The 21,501-nt window shown below is 39.0% G+C and overlaps 1 protein-coding gene across 1 annotated transcript in view; it reads left to right on the forward strand.

Annotated features, from left to right (window-relative positions):
* Positions 1 to 14,807: 14,807 nt before the first annotated feature.
* The window catches only part of NFXL1 (nuclear transcription factor, X-box binding like 1), a 73,995-nt gene continuing 67,301 nt past the window's right edge, over positions 14,808 to 21,501 (forward strand). Inside the window, exons 1-3 of the mRNA XM_030313914.1 lie at positions 14,808 to 14,866; positions 15,205 to 15,450; positions 18,714 to 18,887. Coding sequence (XP_030169774.1) covers positions 15,207 to 15,450; positions 18,714 to 18,887 — 418 coding nt within the window. The 5' untranslated portion in view covers positions 14,808 to 14,866; positions 15,205 to 15,206. The remainder of the gene's footprint in view (positions 14,867 to 15,204; positions 15,451 to 18,713; positions 18,888 to 21,501) is intronic.

The following is a 21,501-nucleotide window of genomic DNA, read 5'->3' on the forward strand; positions in this document are numbered from 1 at the left end:
AAGCAGGCCAGGCTCCGAGCCCGACACAGGGCTCGAACTCAGAGCCATGAGATCATGACCTGAGCTGAAATCGGACGCTCAACCGACTGAGCCACCCAGGTGCCCCAAAATTTCTCTGATTCTTAAGGCCTGACAGCAATGACTACTATCTTCCTTATCTGACTGGCCAGCAATAAAAAAAGGGATAAAAATAATTCTATTGCTGGGTGATTAACAAAGGAAATTGTTGTAATGTTAGAAAAGGAGATCTGAAAGTTCAATGGCAGCTTCTTAGAAATTCAGAATCTCAGGCCCTACCCTAGACCTACTGGATTAGAATCTACTTTTTAGCAAGACCCTTGGGTGATTCATACCTACATTAAAGCTTGAGAAGCACCTAATTAGACAACCAGGAAGGAGTTAATGGGATTGTTTTAGAAATTTCAGAAAAGGGAACTGTATGAGAAGTGTGTGGTTGTGGAAGACATTGCTAATCAGTCATACAGCTCTCTACTGCTTAACCCATGTGGTTCAAAAGTTCTTCTTAACACAGATCGCTGGAATTGATATAAAATTTCTATCTCTGCCTATAATAGTATGGCTTGACATGACATCTTGTTAATTTGACATTTCAAATACTTATATGGACTTTGATCGGTGTATGTCTATGGTAGAGTTTATTCTGTTCTACCAAAAAGGATATTCATTGAACTATGCATGGTATTTGCAGTCTTATGTTGCCATTTTACATGTTATTTGTTCAATATCACCCACCAAGTGTTTCTTCACTACAGAGGAAGTGGCTGGTTCTGGAGTGGGTGGGTTGTAATTAAAATGTAATATGGTTTCTGACTGAGACAAGTACTCTTTTTACTCTCTCTTTTTCCTTATTTTTAATACTCCTTCTCCTTCACACACATTTTATCCTTTGTGCTCCTTGGTGCCTGTTATAAAAACCTCTAAGGCACTGCAAAGAGACTTGATTTAGTAAGATAAGATGGCTCAGGGCTGGGGTGCTTGGGAGGCTCAGTCGGTTAAGCATCCGACTTCAGCTCAGGTCATGATCTCGCGGTTTGTGAGTTTGAGCCCTGCATCGGGCTCTGTGCTGACAGCTCAGAGCCTGGAGCCTGCTTCGGATTCTGTGTCTCCCTCTCTCTGTTCCCCCACCACTCACACTCTGTCTCTCTCTCGCTCTCTCAAAAATAAAGATTAAAAAAATATGGCTCAGGGTCTGGTTCCCAAGGAGAAGCAGCTCCAGTCACAGCATCCAGGAGGGTGGGTACATCGAGTCTGATCTGGGCTAGAGACACCCATTCTGATTTGATGACCTCGGACCCAAAGCTCTGTAAGTCTTTCTGATGCTTCTATTGGACAGGTGGCGGATTCTTGGTACAAAGACTTGAGTCAGGAGGGCTAAGCCAATTCCTTTTCCATGACTCTTCCAGGTGGAGGCTCTGACAGGTAGTGGCAAAGTTCCACTTTAGACACCTGGAGTGCAATGCAGAGGTTCACAACTGGATTCTGGCTTCATACAGAAATCTTTTAAAAAGACAGGAAATATGTGGCTTTGGGAGACTCATGGTAAGGATGCTGACCTGGGTACAGATAGATGCCAAAGCAGGAACTCACCTTTTGCTAATGCAAGAAACCACCCTTATTCTAGATTGATTCCAGACTCCACTTGCCTGTCTTAACATATTAAGACTAGGACAGGGTCTAGATAAGGACAAGGGAGAAATGGTTGAAATTTGAAGTTGTTTAGTAACTTATCTGAGAGCAGATGAGAGAGAATTCTAGAACTCATAGATGGCAGATCAAGGAGGGAGCAGAAGCCCAATCAGCTAGTCTTGCCAGTGTGTCTGATGAGTGTTTACTCTGCATTTCCTGCCCCACTCTAGTCTAATGTAATGTTTCCATAGGAATGGATTACTTCAGAGTTTTGCATATATCTTTAAAAAACCCCAACTTTTCCAACTTGAAATATGATATAGTTAAACTTCTTACCATTAGGTGGCAATGTTGGTCTACAATCACAACCTCCAAAGCCTGAATGAAACTACATTTTTCTTCACAGAAATTATAGGTAGTAAAATCAGAGCTCTTTGGCAATAATGGGCATTTTTTTCCTAACATGAATATTTCCAGAAGATTTTAGCATAGCAAACTATATGCCAGTCTAAAATTAAAGCATGATCAAATAAAATTTAACATGCAAATTTAATGGATACAGCAACAAGATAAATTGAAGCATTTTAGTATTTCTTAATTTCAGAAAGCTCACCAATGCAATAATGACAATTACATTACAAGAAGCTTTTTACCAATCTGTGAGCTATGTATCAGGGGTAAGCACACACAAAAAAAGGAGCAAGCAGCATTTATATTGAAATTCACTTTATATTTTTATTAAAAAATATCCATTGCTTTAAAAAGTTTGGAAACTATTGATATGTTTTAACAGTGTTGGAAGTATGCCTGGCTAAAACACTGTCAATGTGGTTAATATTCTACCTTATGACTACAGAAATTGTATTATTGGATGCCTTTGTTTATAGACCGTTCAGAATATAAAATACCAAACAACAGGCCTATAGACTCAAAAGAAAAGGTTGCTATTCCCTGGACTAGTTTATCTCTAGGTGAAGGAAGAAAGCAGGAAATTCACGGAAAGGAAATTGGAGCACATAGAAAATGCAAAAAGATTCCAGAGATCGTCTAATTCACCCCTGCTCGTTTTACAGGTACAGAAATGATGATGAGGCAACACTACAGTTGGTGAGGGTGTAGAGTGTCAGGAACTTGGAGTAGCAGTGGGAATTTTTACCTTATGTTGGAGAGCCATGTGCTAATATCTGCTAAAGCCAGGGTCAGGCTGATCTAAAAGCCATCAATTTCATTGTTAGGTATAGTCACTACAGAAAATTGGCCACATATGCACCATAAGACATGTCAAAGAATGCTTATAATAGGTAAAGGTTGGAAACAACCTAAATGTCCATCAAAAGGAAGCCAGATACATGAATTGGAATATAGCCCCATAATGGAATACCATACAACATGCTTGAATAGTAACAGATACCAACACTTAACCTAGTGTTTAGTTTGTGCTGGCACTGTTCAAGTACTTTCTAGATTTCAGTGCATTTAATCTTCGTGATAGCTTGTAAGTTAGGTTCCACTATGTGTTCTGTTTAAAAGAGGAGGAAAGGGAGGCACAGAGAGTGTAAGTAATTTGCCCAAGGCCCACAGGAAGGAAGTGGTATAACTGCTCTTTGAACCCGGACAGTGAGGCTTCAGGGCTCCTGCTCTTCACCCTTGCATTCATGAGCCGACTTTCATGTGCACAAAATATCACCTATACAAAATTTACAAACACACAACACAATACTCAGTAGTGTGCATGGATCTGCACCTCTGATGTCACAGTTTAATAACAGGCATGGGAATATTCGATAGCAGAAATCGGAACATCATTTACACTTGTGGGGCTGGAGAGAATGAGACGGGGGTGGGGGGAGAGTGAAAAATTCAGAGGACTTCAACAGTCCGTGATGTTTTATATTTTTAAAAACAATCTGAAAGACATAAGTTCAAATGTTAAGATCTGATGAACCTAGGTACAAATACATGTATTCTGTCTATAATTTTTGGTATATGTGAACTATTTCAAATGGAAGAGAAAAGAGGAGTAGAAGAGGTGAGTATGAATTCACACAGTTAGTTTAGTGACAAAGCCTGGACTTTTGACCCTTGGTTCAGTGTTTGCTTCACTGTGAGGTTGCCCTTGATTGCTCTCTACACAGACCAAGTTGAGTGCTTTATGGGGTTCTACTTGGTGATAACATGTCTGTTACCTGTATGTTTCCACTTTAAGCTAGTCAGACTGCATATTGAGTAAATTCGAGACAATATCTTCTAGAATTACATTTCATGTCTGGCTCTTGGTTTCCTGATGAGTTAGAGGTGAAAGAATGCATTTTTCACCAATGGATTCCTTTGGGGTTCTGAAAATAGCAATTTACCACAAAATTACTCATCGGCCTGACAATGTTGGCCCTTAAAAAGAGTTGATATTGGATTTCTTGTCAGATTGCCAATTTCTCTTTTTAGTTAGATTCATTTTTGTTTTATCTGGGTTGAGCTTTAGCTAGTTGGATGTGGTCCAAAAAGCTACTTGAGTTAGTTCTTTAGAGATCATGGAGCCTGTTTCCTGGGTTTGTCACAAAGATTGATGATGCCCAGGAGCACAGTACTGTTATGGCACCAAAATCCATGATGTTCCATGCTTTCCTTCAGTGGTCTCATTGCTTTCTCTCTGCAGAAAGGGGGACCAATGAGCCAGCCACTCAGGGCACAAGGGATGAACATTTGCCTACCATTATCAGGAGTCTCTAGAACACAGATGTATTTTTTTTCCATTCATTTTTGAATGTAATAAGTCACCATCCCTAGTTCCTTCATTTGCCAAAAATACTGATAATCAATAGATTTACATTACAGATATTTCCATTGTTCCATTCAGATATAATTTCAAAATGCCCAAAGAGCACAAAATATATAAAATTACTACGGAAGCATACCACAATAATGTAATATGAAATTTACTTCAATTATATTTCTTTTATTTTTACATCTAAAATAATTGGGCATTCGAAACTTTTTGATTAAAGAGAGGCAAGACTCTTTGGTGACAGAAAACTGAGAGTTGTTTTTTACTGAACTGCAATAATGGCTATTTCCTCCCTTTTTAGAAATTCTTTTTTCACATTTTGGTACTAAATCTCTTAACATAGACCTCTTGGTTTAACACCAGTGACCTAGTTTCATTTCTATCTCTTAGCTGGCGAGGGAGACTGCTCTTCTGGCCTCCATGCCAAACCAGAAAGACTTTGCTTCTTTGCAGCTCAGAAAGGATGGTCAAAAATAAATCACAAAGGATCTAAAAATACATAATATAGGGCGCCTGGTGGCTCAGTCGGTTAAACGTCCGACTTCGGCTCAGGTCACGATCTCACGGTCCGTGAGTTCGAGCCCCGCATCGGGCTCTGTGCTGACTGCTCAGAGCCTGGAGCCTGCTTCAGATTCTGTGTCTCCCTCTCTCTCTGACCCTCCCCCGTTCATGCTCTGTCTCTCTCTGTCTCAAAAATAAATAAACGTTAAAAAATTTTTTTTTAAAAATACATAATATAGCTTAACCATATTTCAAACACTTATCTGCAATCAAATATAGTATGCCAAAGGTATTGACCATGTGGATTGAGAGTTTGCTCTCTGAGTCCGGTTAAGATCACGCTCTTCAAATTAAATGGTCCTTGAGAACAGGAAGCCATAACTAAATCACCTAGTTGAGCTATAAATAGGTTTGTGGACAAAGGAAATAAGTAAATATCACTTATTTGAACTTCCAAAAATTTATCATAAGGATGCTTACTATTGTTTCAATTATATATGACATTTAGAGTAAGATCATACAACAAGTGGTAAGGTTGAATAGATTCTTGGCTTACTGATCCTGATGGGACCAGTTACACCTAACATGTTTAAATATGATCTTAAAATCAATGGATGAGCTTCAGTATAGATAAGTTCCACTGGAGTACCCCAAGTAAAATAATTCAAATTATAACTTTTAAGTAATTGTCTTTAAGCAATCAAATACAGTAAAGAATACAGTAAAGGCCTAGATAAGGAGTTTTATAGCCTGTAATGTTCCAGGGAGTACTTACAAAAAAAATCACGAAAAGTTTGGGTTTCGTTAGGAAGTTTTAAGAAGAAATTTTCCTGCCTTTGTAGAAAATCATGAGCATCCAAACTTAGGAAATTGTGTGCTCTTCTGTTTAATGAACCCTGAATATATTTTATTAGAGCTGGGTGGGGTCTGGAGAATGAGTGAAAAGGTGACACATGGATTAATGGTGGTGCGGGAGAGAACACAGGACTCCAGTACAGAAAGACAAAGGCTGGGAGAAATGGCTTAAAAAAACAGCAACAGCAACAGTAAAGATACCTAGATGATTATTAAGAGAATGGAAAGACTTAACATTGACTAATTCATCTATAAAGTTCCTTCAGAGGCTGATTATTCCCATACTTGTCTCTGAGGACTAAGAGAAAAGGAATATCTAGTCTTACTGTGCAAAGAGGCCTCAAAGCTCATCATCTACTCCTAAAGCCAAACGTAAGAAAAACAGAGAGATCCAGCAGCTTCGGATTTTGCTTCACTGATTGGACTTCCCTGAGTGCTGCACTTGTAAGACACATGACAACATGGTACCAAAGGAAGGCTATTCCCATTGGGGAACAAATGATTCTTAGAAGTGTAATTTAAGCAGAATGTTGAGGCAAAGAAAAAATATTTCTGAGCTGAGAAAGGTCAGGTGCGATAATGAGGGCAACTGTTTCCAGGGCAGTCTGTTCAAACTTCCTTGATTATGACCCATAATAAATGACCCATATAACATGCATTTTGATTGCGATCTAGAAAACACATAGCTGTAACAAACCTTTCAGAAAAGAATACTTCCCCTTATAACGTGCAATGTACTCAAGGACTTTCTCTTTTATCTATTCTATTTTAGTTCTTTTGAAAAAATGCTTGTTGCAAATTACTAAATTGATATCGTGATTAATTAATGGACCACCACTGGCAATTTGGAAAAAAAATAAGCTCTCTTTCAGAGAATAAGTAGGATTGCTTGGAAGAGGAACGAACTCACTTTAAACTAGGCAGAGATGAGGAAAATCACGTAATGGGAAAGGGGAGGGAAAAATGTGTAATGGTGGAGGTTCTGGAAGTCTCTTCATACAAAACATTAAGAGTATAACTCCTCACAGTGCTGTCACTAGGAATGAAAAATAGCTTATTTGGAGTGGTTGCCTGTTATTTCTTGAGAGCAAACTGTGATAATGAATCACCTTGTTGCCAGATGGTTCCATCATTTTTAAAAAGTGATATATGAATGTCAACCTCATTTGCAGGAGTTGCTTCTAGTTTTTAGAAGATTTTCTTTCAGCACATTCAGAGAAATAGTGAGTCTTTTTCTAGATCACCTGTAAGTGGCAAGGATGTTTGTAATGTTTTGTAAGGTGCCTTGAATCTCCTCAGAACTAGGGTTTCTCAGATTTTATTTTTCTCTTCAAGAGAAGGCAGTAATTGTGGAAATGAAGGCTCCTACTAACTTTAGAAGCATTAGGCACTGTTTGGCACACTGTCACGCCATATTAGGAACTAACATGTTTCTAGTATCATGGTTTTGGTTTTTTTTAATGTTTTATTTATTTTAGAGAGAGAGAGACAGACAGACAGACAGATGAGAGCAGGGGAGGGACAGAGACTGAATCTGAAACGGGCTCCAGGCTCCGAGCTGTCAGCACAGAGCCCGACGCGGGGCTTGAACTCATGAGTGGTGAGATCGTGACCTGAGTCGAAGTCGGACGCTTCACCGACTGCGCCGCTGAGGTGCCCCTCTAGTATCATAGTCTTGATGCCAACCCTGGAAAAACAAACACAACAGAATATTCCAATAACAAGCCTGGAAAGGATCTTCAGATGTCAAGTTAACTATTGCTCAGCTCATCTGAGTAATATCTAACGGAATAATATCTAAGCACTTTCAAAAGCCTCAAGGAATTAAAAATTTATCACCTCTTTTAAGCTGATGATTGTATTCTCTGACAGCCATCTCACTTCTGTTGGAATGTTTTTCAAATTCTTGTAATGACTTTTGATTAAAGGTCTGTAGAAAATTTATTGAAATCGAATTATCAGCTTTCCCTCACAAAACTGGATTATTTGTGTATTGTGGGTTCAGATGCAAGCAGAGGATAGTAACGGCTTAGAAGAATTCAGGAACTGTCGTTTAAACATGATTGATCTATATTTACTTCTCATGCTGAAGTCCAGATAGAAGCAGGACAGGCCTGCCATGACATTTCTCAGAGAAGTTCTCCGGGATACTAGCTCCTATCTGGATGTCTCAACAGATCTGCCTTTCATCCTGTAGGTCTCCTCTCCCAAGATCGCCTCATGGTCTGAGATGGCTAATTCAGCTTCTGCCATCCTGTTTACACATTAGGCATCTGGAATGAGAAAGGGGGAGGACATTTCTTTCCTTTAGGACACTTTCATTTCCACTCACATCTCACTGGCAAAAACGTAGTTGTGCGGTTACACCTAAAAGCAAGAGAGGCCGACACGGCATAGTCTTTATATTAATATATAATATTACATACATGATATGTTCCGTATAAAATATATGTAAAATAATAATATAACATATCATATACAATACATAATAATATAAATATAAGTAACATATAATAGTGTATAATATACATTATATATAATATTAAAGTCTAGCAGAAATACCTGTCTTCTTCTTTTAGCAATGGAACCCCTGAATTTATATATATCTCATATTTGGAATATCTGCCCAAATAAATCTGTTGTTTCTTGAAACCATTATGCACTCATGAGTTATCCTGCTCCCAGCCTATCTTTTTTTTTTTTTTTTTTTTTTAAGGTGCTATCTGAATGTCAACCCTACTTCCAGGGCTTTCTCTTCTAGTTTTAGAGAATTTCCTTTCAACATATGCAGAGAAATAGTGAATCTTTTACTAGATCACAGATGAACGGCATGAACATTTTACAAAGTGTGTTGCATTTACTCAGAAGTAGGATTTCTGCTAGACTTTAACTCTGAGCTGGGGGAAGGAAAAAAAAAACACCTGTTGGTTCCTTGGGTGCTCCCCAAGGCTATAGTAGGCCCTCAAAGGAAACAACCAAGTTGAACATGGGGAAGGCTGGATCCTAGACCTGGAGTCCCTAGCCTCTAAAAGAGTCTCATGCCCCAAGTAGTGCACTGAGACCGCACACGTTAGGGTCTTGCCACCACAGCATCGGGCATGGGAGCAAGCCTGAAGAATGTCTGAGACAAGTCTCTTACAATGGACAAGCACCCTAAGTTCCTGTCTGGGAAACTGTATCTTCTACTTGTGCACAGGTTTCTAGACCCTCTCTTGTACTCAAGGACTTTGTTGTTACAATCATCTCCCCCTTGCCTTGCCGCCCCCCCCATCATGCTTTACCATCTTCTCACCCCCTTTGGATTGTCCCCTTCAATGTGCAATGGCTCAAATCTTAAAAGAACATCTGCCTGATGCTTGGCCCTGTATCTGCTTCCAGCCAACACCGCATTCTGCTCTCCTTGACCGTAAAACTTCTGTAGAATTTGTCTTTGCCAACGGAGAGAGTTCCTCTCTCTCTGTTCTTCCTTGAACCTGACACGATGAAGTTTTGCTGCTATCGCTCCACTGAAATCTCTTGTCAAGGTGACCAATATCAATGACCCCTGCTTTGCCAAATCTTGTGGTCAGTCCTGAGTCCAAAACTCACCGGATCTCTCAGTGGTATTAGGTAGAAATGATCACTTCCTTTCTGGAAATGCTTTTCTTCACTTGCCTTTCGAGATACTTGGCTTCCAGTCACTTCTCTGACTGGATTTCCATCTCCCTTGGTTCCCCTCCTCATTGAATCTTTAAAGGCCAAAGTGTCCCGTGGCCACCATAATCACTCCCTAAGTGAACTCACATATCCCATAGCATTTTACAACATCTATGTGCTGAAAACTCCCAAATTTGTATCTGCAGCCTCTCCTCTGAACTCCAGACTTGTATATCGAACTGGGCACATGGTATTTTCTTTGCTAAATGTACTTTAATAAGAAATATAAATTTTGGTCTTTGTTTCTGATTCCTGGCCCAAGCTCCTAAAACCGTTGTAGTTCCCTAAGTGATAAGAGCTATAGGAATATCTTTTTTAAGATTTGGTTTTTGTCACTGACTCCTGAAGCCAGCTCCAGAGTGAAAAAAATTTAAAAAGCATTTTTTTTGTTTTTCATAACATGCCTCTTTCAACCACATCTGAGTTTCTGTTGATGAGGTAACTTTTGGAAAGCCCCTAAGGATGGGGGCTGGTTGCCAGGGGAATAAACCATGGGATTAGATAATTGGAACTTTCAGCCCTAACCCCTGACCTTGGGAAGGGGAGAGGGACTGCAGGTAGAGTCAATCACTAACACCCAATGATCTAATCCATTAGGCTTATATAATGAGGCTCCAATAAAAAATCCTTAACCCAAGGGGTTTGGAGGGCTTCTGACTTGCTAAACACATTGAGGTACTGGGAGGGTAGTGCCCTCAGAGTTATGGAAGCTCCTTACCCCTTCCCACATTCCTTGTCCTATGAATATCTTCCATGTGCTTGGTCCTGAGTTGTATCATTTATGATAAATCAGTAAGAAAAAGTAAACTCTGTCTCTGGCTCCTGTGAGCCATTCTAGAAAATTATAGAACACGAGGAGGGGACATGATTTATAACTAGTTGGCTAGTAGCACATGTGACAACATGAGACTTGTGACTGGGCATATGAAATGTGTGTGAGGGCAGTTTTGGGGGACTGAGCCCTTAACCTATGGGGTCTGTACTCTCCAGGAAGTTAGTGTCAGAACTGAGTTAAGTGTCAGAACTGAGTTAAATGTCAATTCTGCAAATTGAATTGTTTTGTTTGGAAGAAGCTATACATCTAGTGCCAGAAGCATTGTTGTGCAAGCTGGTGATCTTGTTTGTTTGTTTGTTTGTTTATAGTGAGAATTTGATGTGTCCTAGGCAGAACTCATGACTTTTTTCTCAAGCCTGTTTCTTTCCCTGTCCTCTCTATGTCAGAAAATGACACTACCATTGACCCAGTTCCTCTGGTGAAAAACTTTGAGTCTTATTTTCTTGACTCTTAATCTCATACCTCTTATCTAAGCTGTCAGTGAATGTTGTGAGCTCAACCTTCAAGATATACCCCGAGTGTGAGGGTAATCTGTCACATCCATTGCTCATCTAAACTACCGTCTTTCACCTAGATTCCTACAGTAGCCTGTTACCCAGCATCTAATTCCACTTTTACTCTTCTTACCTCAACAGTCCATTTCCACGGAGTTGCCACTGTGATCTTTCAGAAGCAAAATCAGATAAAAAAAAAAAAAAAACCTAAGGCTTCCTTTTAGGATATTGTTTCCCCTTTCTTGAACCTCATAGTGATTACTTAGTGCCATCATTGAGAACGAATTTTTCTACTTCTGTTTTCAAGATGCTCTCCAACTTTCTTTATGACCTTTGCCTTGGGATTCAACGGAATTTTCTCTTTTCTGGTTCAAACACGTGCCATGTTTATTTTTTCTTCTAAACCTTGGCTTACCACTCAGATTGCATCTTTCCATTCTATCCAAATCTAACTCTGCCCCTGGCGTCTTCATGAGTCTCTTCATTCTAATCCTGGTACTTTACCTATCGTGAATCTCTCTCATCTCTGAGTACATTATGTCCAGTGCCTGATAGTATTAGATATCTGCTAGACTCAATTATTGATTGATGGATGGATTATTAAGCTGAATATTTGAAAAGTTTACATTAAATATGAATAAATGTTTGTTTGATTTTTGTTTCTCTTGTGGTTTTCCTCGACAAAGTAAAATGATAAAGTCAAAAAAATTTTTAGTTTCATTTTCATAAAATTTACATTATACAGTGCTATTTTTATCATTCAATTCTGAATATTACTAACTAAAGGAAAAAAAGAATAAGTCCCCTAAAGTTATATTTTGAAAGTTATTTTAATGTGACTATGGAAACAACCTGATTATTAATATTCTAGTTTTCCTCTGCCCTATGTATGGCAGAAAATCTTTTTTACTTATTTTGGCTGGTATATTTTGCACTTTATGTCGTATCCTTAATTTCCTTAAAAAAATTTTGTTTTTAATTTAAGAGAGAGCGAGCAGGGGGCCCTGGGCCAGTTTCCATGTTGAGTCTGTTTTGAAGGTTAACTGCAGGCCAGGCAGAGACTGCAAGGTTGCTGACCCAACGTGCGGTAGCAGGAAACACCGGAAAAGTTCTTTCCCACGATGTCTCTCCAGCGCCCTCTGCTGAGAAAACTTAAGGTGGTGCTCTCAGACGAGGTGCTTAAAAGAGTGCTGTCCATTATTATAGAGCATATATTGAAGGGTGAATTGGAGTTGAGAGGCAATAAATTGATAACTGGCATAGTGTTTACGTAAAGATATATGTATCTGTCAAGGATAAATGTATTTGGGGGGTTCTGTATGGGTACTCTGGCAAAAAGAATCCACATCAGGATAATGTACCAGTAATGGACAAATAAATATAATTAAATCACATTTTTCAAGGGGCTGGACAATAGACGTATTCAGATATCTTATTTTTTCTATATTTTATAATTCTTTTCAGAATTGAGGAGTATCACACATATCATAAATTGCACAAATCATAAATGTATATATTTTTTGTTTTTATATGTATACACACACATGAAACTACCACCCAGATCAAGATAGAAGTTTTCCACCACTTAGGTGGCTACCTCACTCCTCTTCTCAGTTAAAATCCTTCTACCCCCATCAGAGATAATCACTAATTTGGCTTCTATTTCTAGTTCAGAAACTTTATGAAATTGGAACCACACGTAAGTACTCTCCTGTGTCTGGCTTCTTTTGCTTAATATGATATCTTTGAGATCACCCATCATGTTATATTCATATATGTGTGTGTGTGTGTATTCATATATATTCATGTTATATTCATATATATATGTGTGTGTGTATATATTCATATATATTCATGTTATATTCATATATGTGTGTGTGTGTATATGTATACACACACACACACATATATATATACACACATACACACACACATTTGTGTGTGTGTCCATTATATGACTACACCACATTTATTTTTCTATTCTGGACATTAGGGTTGTTTCTAGCTTTTGGTTGCTATGAATAAAGCTGCTCTAAATGTGAGTTTTCTGGACATATGCACTCATATCTTTTAGGGGTATATACAGAAGTGGAATTGTTTGGTTATGGTATTATAGTACTAAGTCATATTTTAGTAGATATTGCCAAACATTTTTTGAAAGGGTTTCAACCAATTTCCACTTCCACCAGTAAGTATGAGAGTTCCAGTTACTCCACATTGTTGCCAACACTTTGTATTGTCAGCCTCTTTTTAGCTATTCTTCTGGGTACTATTTCCAATAATTAAAATTAATTGGACCTGCACAATTATAGTTATTGATCTTTATAATTTTAATTGTATTTAATTATATTTATTATATAATAATTTAATATATACTATATAATAACATAATATGATAATAAATTAATAATTTAATACATAGGATATATACTAAATAATATAATTTTAATTATATTTATTATAATTTTTAATTATGTTTCCCATAAACACACACAAAAATCTTGTTTCTCCCAAATATTATCTGAAATTCCAAAGTAAAAATAACAGCAATGGTCACTTTGTAAACAGGTTCTCAACTGACATATGCTTCCACATGGTATACAATTCTTCACTGCAAAACTTTACTATCATTCTGTAATAGTTTCCTAACACAGATAACACATATGATTCTGATTCCAAAATAATTATGATTATAAATTTTTATTTTGTCATATGGCAGGGGAAAAATTCTCATTATGTGAGGATTTTTTCACTTGATTAGGCCCTCTAAAAGTAACTGGAATTTCTATGTAAACATTAAATACATTTATACAGTAATCATATGGCATGGTGTTTAAGAATATAGGTCAGGAATCACACTACTCTGTTGCGATTTTGATTCTGCTAGGATTTTGAATAAGAAAATTTTGTGTTTGTTTCCTAATTTAAAAAATGGTAATCATGATAACAATATCTAGTTCTATCAGCAAAGGCAGATTACTTAACCTCTCTGTGCCTCAGTGTTTTCAGGTGTAAACTGGGAATAAATAGGGTTATTGTGAAGAATTCATTAATACATATATATTAAGACACTTTGAATAGTGTCTGCAACTTAACAAATGCCATTTAAACATTAGGTATTTATTATTAATGTAGAGAATTGAGGTTGAAGAGTTGTATAAAGACAGTAGTTCCAAACAGCAATCAACATATTCCTCAATCCCAGTCAGACCCCCAATTTTTTGAAGTTTATCTTTTTTTAATGTTTATTTATTTTGAGAGTGGAGAGAGGGGCAGAGAAAGAGGGAAAGAGAGAATCCCAAGCAGGCTCCCTGTTCAGCGCTCAGCGCAGTATATCTTACTGGAAAAGTCAGCAAAGTCAGGTCATGGCTTTCAATTACTTTCCTTAATAAAATCTACTTTAGGGAGTTGTCATGAAGGTAAAAATCAGCCTCCCTCAGGACCTTACTGTAAACTATAAACTATAAAAAACTGTGAGACTTATCCTTTATATCGCTATAGCAACTCAGAAGGGCGCTTGTCTGTATTCCATCCACTTTCTCTCAATACTCCCAGCTTTCCTTCCTTCTTCCTCTACGCCCAAGTGTTTTCATTGTTTATTTCCGTCAGTGAGAATTCTCCTGCCACCTGAAAGCGCGGAGTCAAGGCTAAGGCTGGAGAATAGTCAATTACAGCCATTCTGACAGAACCCTGATACCCAACTGGGTTTAAGGTACCGTTGGGGAAGCCTTAGTATCCTCTGGAGTTGAGAGCACTTAGGGCCCGCCCACCTCCCAATCTTCCGCCCTCTCTGGGCGACGATCCCACCCAAGCCCCAGAGCACGCCGGGAATTGTAGTTTCCGAAGGCTCGGTGCAAGTCAGCGCACGCGCTTTGAGCAACTCTCCCTCCCAGAAACGCTCCCGGATAAGGAAGTGGCCAGTGATGCCACGCGTTCTGCGGGCAGTCGATCTGGGCTTCTGGGAGTTGTAGTCGCCCGGGGCGGGCGCCGTCGGTAAGGAGACGTAGCTTTCCTAGGGGTCCGCTACTACAGTTGGTCTCCCGCGGGAGCCGAGGGGTCAGTCTGTACTTTTATCCGCACTACGCTCCCTCTGAGGCTGAGGAGGCGCTTCCCTTCTCCCGGGCTCTCCCTCTGCGGTACTGGATGCTCCTTGCCCTGAGGTCCATTTCTCTGTCTAGTCCTCTCTCTCCCTGGTCCATCTCCTAAACCTGGGCTTAGCGGGGACTGGCCCTCCTAGTGACAGGGCCGCGACCTTCTCACACCAGGTCCTCGCCCCGCGGGGACCCTCCTCATTCTGCTCCTCGCACTGGCTTCCCCCACTGCCCCTTTCCCCGCCTCGGCACCCGCTGCGCTCACTCTCCTTCCACTTATTTTTTTTCCCCCTTCCTCTGCAGGGATGGAAGCTTCCTGGCGCCAGGTGGCCGGTGGCCGAGGCCGAGCCCGAGGACGGGCCACTGCGGCCCCCTCTTCGGGAAATGGACTCCATCTTCGCGGCGCCGGAGGGGGGCGAGAGAAGGGGTCAGTGGGCGCTGTGGGTCCTGGCCCCAGCCCCAGAGGAGCCGCGACCCCTGCGGCTGCAGGTAGTTCGGCCGGGCGCAGCCCCGCGGGATCAGAGGCACTGCAGACCTCCGTAGCCTGTGGTGAGAAACACTCCGTCCTCGGTTTCACCTGGATACCTATTAAGGCACTTACTGCCCAGAACTGCCTCCCTGCCCTTGCTCTCGTTCACTGATTTTCTTCTCCTTCGAGTTTATTATTGCCCCTACATCTCAAACTCTGCAAGGAAGCTACTCATTTCGGCATTCTAGGCAGATTCCCAGCATAACTTTAATTTTAATTGACGTTAATCAGCGTCTCCTCTTTGTCCGGTGTTCTTTTCTTTATTCGTTTTTGCCTACTGAATCCCTAGACCAAAAGTTGCAAACTGTGGTCCGGGGTTCTGATTTAGCCTATTTGGTTTGGTTAACACAGTCCTTTAAATCTGAATTGGTTGCCAGCAGATTTTTTTGTTTTTCTTTTTAAAAATTTCATAAAAATCTGGTTAATAAGTTTTCTTGTAAAATAGGGTCGTGTGGCTTCATTACCTTTGTTCATGGTAGCAGTCAACTTGCAGAAATTCCGTTTAGGCACTCCATTTCACGTGGTCTCTCCTACCTTGGGGGCAGTTGTCATTTTCCACCTTTGCAAGATTGCCTTAGTTTAGTAACTTAAATGGTCTATGCCCCGTAAGCACTTGAGCTTGAGGTGTTTTCCTCAACTTTGGTTGCTATTCACAAATTTCATGTCCTTTTCCGGATGTCTGATGTGGCCGCACCTGGAATGTCAGTATCCTTCATCCAAGGCTGTTTGAGTGGAGCCTGAGAACACACAGGCAACTGAATTGTCCATGCTAATGGAGGATTGCATGAAGCTAAAGAAATAATCCCCCAAATCATTTCACTTTTATGTTTGGAATTTATTTTTCAGAATATATTTTTTGAGGGAGGAGCAAGTTAAGCTTGAGTGCTTTTTTTCCTAAGCTACTTTTTAAAAAAATTTTAAAAAAATATTTATTTTTAAGAGAGAGAGAGAGAGAGAGCATGCACGCCCGCGCGTGAGCAGGGGAGGGGCAGAGAGAGAGGGAGACACAGAATCCCATGCAGGCTCCAGGCTCTGAGCTGTCTGCACAGACCCTGACGCCTGGCTCAAACTTGTGAACCGTGAGATCATGACCTGAGCTGAAGTCAGTTGTTTGAGCCACCCAGGTGCCCCTTTCCTGAGCTACTTTTAAAGTTATTCTCATAGCTTGCAGTTACTGAGTTTATTTTAATTCCAGTATAGTTAATAGTTAACATACAATGTTATGTTAGTTTCAGGTGTACAATATAGTGATTCAGTTCCATACAACACCCGGTGCTCATCACAAGTGCCCTCCTTAATCCCTGTTATCTCTTTCACCCATTCCCCTATCCCCTCCCCTCTGGTAGTCCTTAGGAGTTTATGATAGTGGTGGTGGTGAAATGTGTAAGTTGGAGACCAAGAACAGTTTTGGTAATGTTTCTTGGACTTTGTGGATAGTAGAAAAGCAAGCATTCTTCACCTGTATATATGAGATTTGACTGTAAGAAATAATATATATAGGAAGTTTTTTTTGTCACCTTTCCTTGAGAGGATCTTATGTGGATACCTTGATCGGGTTATGGACGTTTTTATTATATCTTCTAATTCAGCCTTAAAAAATGTATCCTTGGGGTGCCTGGGTGGCTCAGTCGGTTAAGCGACTGACTCTTGGTTTCAGCTCAGGTCATGATCTTGTGGTTTCATGAGTTCGAGCCCCGCACTGGGCTCCGAACAGGCAGCCTGCTTGGGATTCTCTCTCTCCCCCTTCCCTATGTGTGCTATCTCTGTCTCTCTCAAAATAAATAAATAAACTTATTAAAAAAATAAATTAAAAAAGGATCCTTAAGTGGTCTTTTCCCAAAATTAATGACATTTATCATCTCTCTTATTGCACATCAAGTTTTGGGTCATATAGCTCATAGCCATTACTTTTTTCCTAATACACAAAGATTCTTATAAAGGCACTGTATACATTTCTTTCAGTTTTATTTGAAATACTGAAATAATCCCCACCTAAACTGGCTTTAAAATGTAAATTTTGATTTAATGAGGGAACAAAAGATAAAACACCATTAAGTACACATACACAACCCAGATTAAGAAAGTTTATCCTGGTAGGGGCTCATCAGTTTCAAGCATAAAGTTTAATTTTAAATTAGTGATTCATAATTTTAAATAAGTAAAATTAAAATCCTCTCAATATGGACATTAATAAGTTCATATCAATTCAGTATGTTTGGGACTTATTTCCTAAAACTGTGGTTGTTGTCCATAAGACTTTATTAATAGTTACTTAGTGCTTAAAGAAATTTCCCCTGGTCCTTGCCCTTAAGTAGTTGGGAATACACTATGAAGTAATCTAATTCTTTTTGTGTTATTATTTAACCAAGTAACAAAATGAGAAGTATAGTCAGCGATAGAATAGTGGAAGAACTGATAAATTTATTTAACATTTCTTTTTGGAATGAAGCTGTTGTAAGAACCACATTTTCTGTATTGGCAACATTCGGGTGGATTAATGTTAAATATATATATTTTGTGACCACATTTTAATAAAGGCAAAATGTCCTTGAGCTTTCTAAGAACAGATGATAAAATAACAGGTATGCAGTGAATATTGTTTGTGCAAAATCTTCGGTGGGCTAGGTAAGGCTGGGCTGTAGTGTGGAAGAGGATTGTTTGAGAAAGCATCCATTTTAACTGATTCTGATGTGTTCCCAGTTGGCATGATTCCCACCTCTTAAAAATCACTGTGTATGATTTGTTTTTAAACATCCCATTTTTAATTTTTTAATGTCCTTATTTTGGGATTTATTACAGTTTTTTGATGCTTTTATCATATCTTTATAATTTTTTAATCGATTTGTTAGTCACTCTGTTTCTAGAACAATTTGCTGCATTTAGGATATTTAACAAAAGTGAAAGTTTTCATTGTAGTATTCTCTTTTTTTTTAATATTTTATTTTTTATTTGAGAGAGAGAGTACATGAGTGTGAATTGGAGGGAGAGGGGCAGAGGGAGAGAGAATCTTAAGCAGGGTCCATGCTCAGCGAGGAGCCTGATGCAGGGCTAGATCCCATGACTCTGGGATCATGACCTAGGCCGAGATCAAGAGTGGCTTGCTCAACTGACTCAGCCACCCAAATGCCCCAATGGTGGTATTCTCTTTAGTTATATGACAAGAAACTTGAAAATACTTTTTTTGTGCATAAAGCAAAACAGAATGCTCCAAGAGTGACTTTTAAATCTGTGCTTTTAGAGATTGTTTTGAAGAAATGAAACTAATTTTTTTTCTTTTAAACAGAGCTAATGTCTCAAAGGAAGTTTGAGGAAATCAAGAAGGCCAATCAAGCTGCAGCCAAAAAACTTGTTGAAGAACACTTTAGCTCTTCCTCTGAAGAAGAAGGAGATGAAGATTTTGAAGGAAAACAGGGAAAAATAGTTGCTAATACATTTACAACTTACACTACTCAGACAGGTGCTGTATGGTCTTTTAAATTTTGATTTTTTATAGTTTTTATTTAAATTCCAGTTAACATACAGTGTAATACTAGTTTTATGTGTACAATTCAGTGATTCAGCACTTATATATAAAACCCGGGACTCATCACAGCACGTGCACTCCCGTCACCTATTTAGCCCGTCCCCCCCATCCATCTCCTAGTAACCATCAACTTGTTCTCTGTAGTTAAGAGTCTGTTTCTTGGTTTGCCTCTCGCTTTTATTCCCCTATGATCATTTGTTTTGTTTAGAAAATTCCACATATGAGTGAAATCATACGGTATTTGTCTTCCTCTGACTGACTGACTTCGCTTAGCATAATACTCTCTAGCTCTATTCATGTCATTGCAAATGGCAAGGTTTCATTCATTTTTATGGCCCAGGAATATCCCATTGTATATATAAACCACAACTTCTTTATCCATTCATCAGTCATGGACATTTGGGCTTTTTCAGTAATTTGGCTATTGTAGATAGTGCTGCTGCAAATACTGGGGTGAATGTATGTCTTCGAGTTAGTATTTTTGTGTTTTTTCGGAAAATGCCTAGTAGTGCAGTTGTTGGATCATAGGGTAGTTCTATTTTTAACCTTTTGTGGAACTTCCATACTATTTTCAAGAGTGGCTGCACCAGTTTGTATCCCCACCAACAGTGTAAGAGGGGTTCCCTTTCTCCACATCCTCGCCAACACCTGTTGTTTCTTGTGTTATTGATTTTAGCCATTCTGACAGGCGTGAGGTAATATCTCATTGTAGTTTTGATTTGTGTTTCTCTGATGGTAAGTGATGCCGAACATCTTTTTATGTGTCTGTTGGCCATCTGAATGTCTTTGGAGAAATGTCTGTTCATGTCTTCTGCCTGTTTTTTATTTATTTATTTTTATTTATTTATTTTTAATGTTTATTTTTGAGAATGAGAGAGCGCGCAAGCGGGGGAGGGGCAGAGAGAAGGAAACACAGAATCTGAAGCAGGCTCCAGGCTCTGCGCTGTCAGTACAGAGTTCAACGTGGGACTCGAACTCACGGACTGCGAGATCATGACCTGAGCTGAAGTCGGACACTCAACCGACTGAGCTACCCAGGCGCCCCGTCTTCTGCCTGTTTTTTAATTGGATTTTTTTTTTTTCTGGGTATTGAGTTTTATAAGATCTTTTTATTTTAGATACTAGGCCTTTATCAGATATGTCATTTGCAGATATCGTCTCCCATTCTCTACATTGCCTTTTAGTTTTTTCGATTGTTTCCTTTGCTGTGCTGAAGCTTTTTATTTTGATGAAGTCCCAATAGTTCATTTTTTGCTTTTGTTTCCGTGGCCTCAGGAGACATACCTAGTAGGAAGTTACTATGGCTGATGTCAAAGAAGTTACTGCCTGCTTTATCCTCTAGGATTTTTATGGTTTCCTGTCTCACATTTAGGTCTTTAATCCATTTTGAATTCATTTTTGTGTATAGTGTGAGAAAGTGGTCCAGTTTCATTCTTTTGGGTGTTGCTGTCCAGTTTTCCCAACACTATTTGGTGAAGAGACTGTCTTTTTCCCATTGGATATTCTTTCCTGCTTTGTTGAAGATTAATTGACCATACAGTTGTGGGTTCATTTCTGGATTTTCTATTCTGTTGATCTATGTGTCTATTTTTGTGCCAGGACCATACTGTCTTGATCACTACAGCTTTGTAATATAACTTGAAGTCCAGAATTGTGATGCCTCCATCTCTGCTTTGCTTTTTCAAGGTTGCTTCAGCTATTGGGGTTCCGTACAAATTTTAGGATTGTTTGTGAAAACAGAAATGTCTGCAAAAAATGCTGGTGGTATTTTGATAGGGATTGCTTTAAATGCACAGATTGCTTTGGGTAATATAGGCATTTTAACAATTTTTTGTTCTTCCAATCCATGAGCATGGAATGTCTTTCCATTCTTTGTGTCATCTTCATCTTCTTTCCTCAGCATTTTATAGTTGTCAGAGTACAGATCTTTCACCTCTTTGGTTAGGTTTATTCCTAGTTATATTATGGTTTTTGGTGCAATTGTAAATGAGATTGATTCCTTGATTTCTTTTTTGATGCTTCATTATTGGTTATAAAAATGCAGCAGATTTCTGTATGTTGGTTTTGTATCCTGTTACTTTAATGAATTCATGTATCAGTTCTAGCAGTTTTTTGGTGGAGTCTTTCAGGTTTTTATATATAGTATCATTTTATCTGTGAAGAGTGAAAGTTTTACTTCTTCCTTGCCAGTTTGGATGCCTTTTATTCCTTTTTGTTGTCTGATTGCTGTGGCTAGGACTTTCATTACTATGTTAAATAACATGGTGGTGGTGAGATTGTTTCGTTCCTGACCATAGAGGAAAAGCTCTGTTTTTCCCCATGGAGGATGATCTTAGCTGTGAGTTTTTCATATATGGCCTTTATGCTGAGGTATATTCCCTCTAAACCTACTTTGTTGAGGATTTTTATTGTATTTTGTGTTGTGTGTTGTATTTTGTCAAATGCTTTTTCTGCATCTGTTGAAAGGATCATATGGTTCATATCCTTTCTTTTATTAATGTGGTGTATCATATAGATTGATTTGCAATATGGAACCACCTTTGCAGCC

The sequence above is a fragment of the Lynx canadensis genome, chromosome B1 (assembly GCF_007474595.2).
Source record: "Lynx canadensis isolate LIC74 chromosome B1, mLynCan4.pri.v2, whole genome shotgun sequence".
Taxonomy (NCBI): domain Eukaryota; kingdom Metazoa; phylum Chordata; class Mammalia; order Carnivora; family Felidae; genus Lynx; species Lynx canadensis.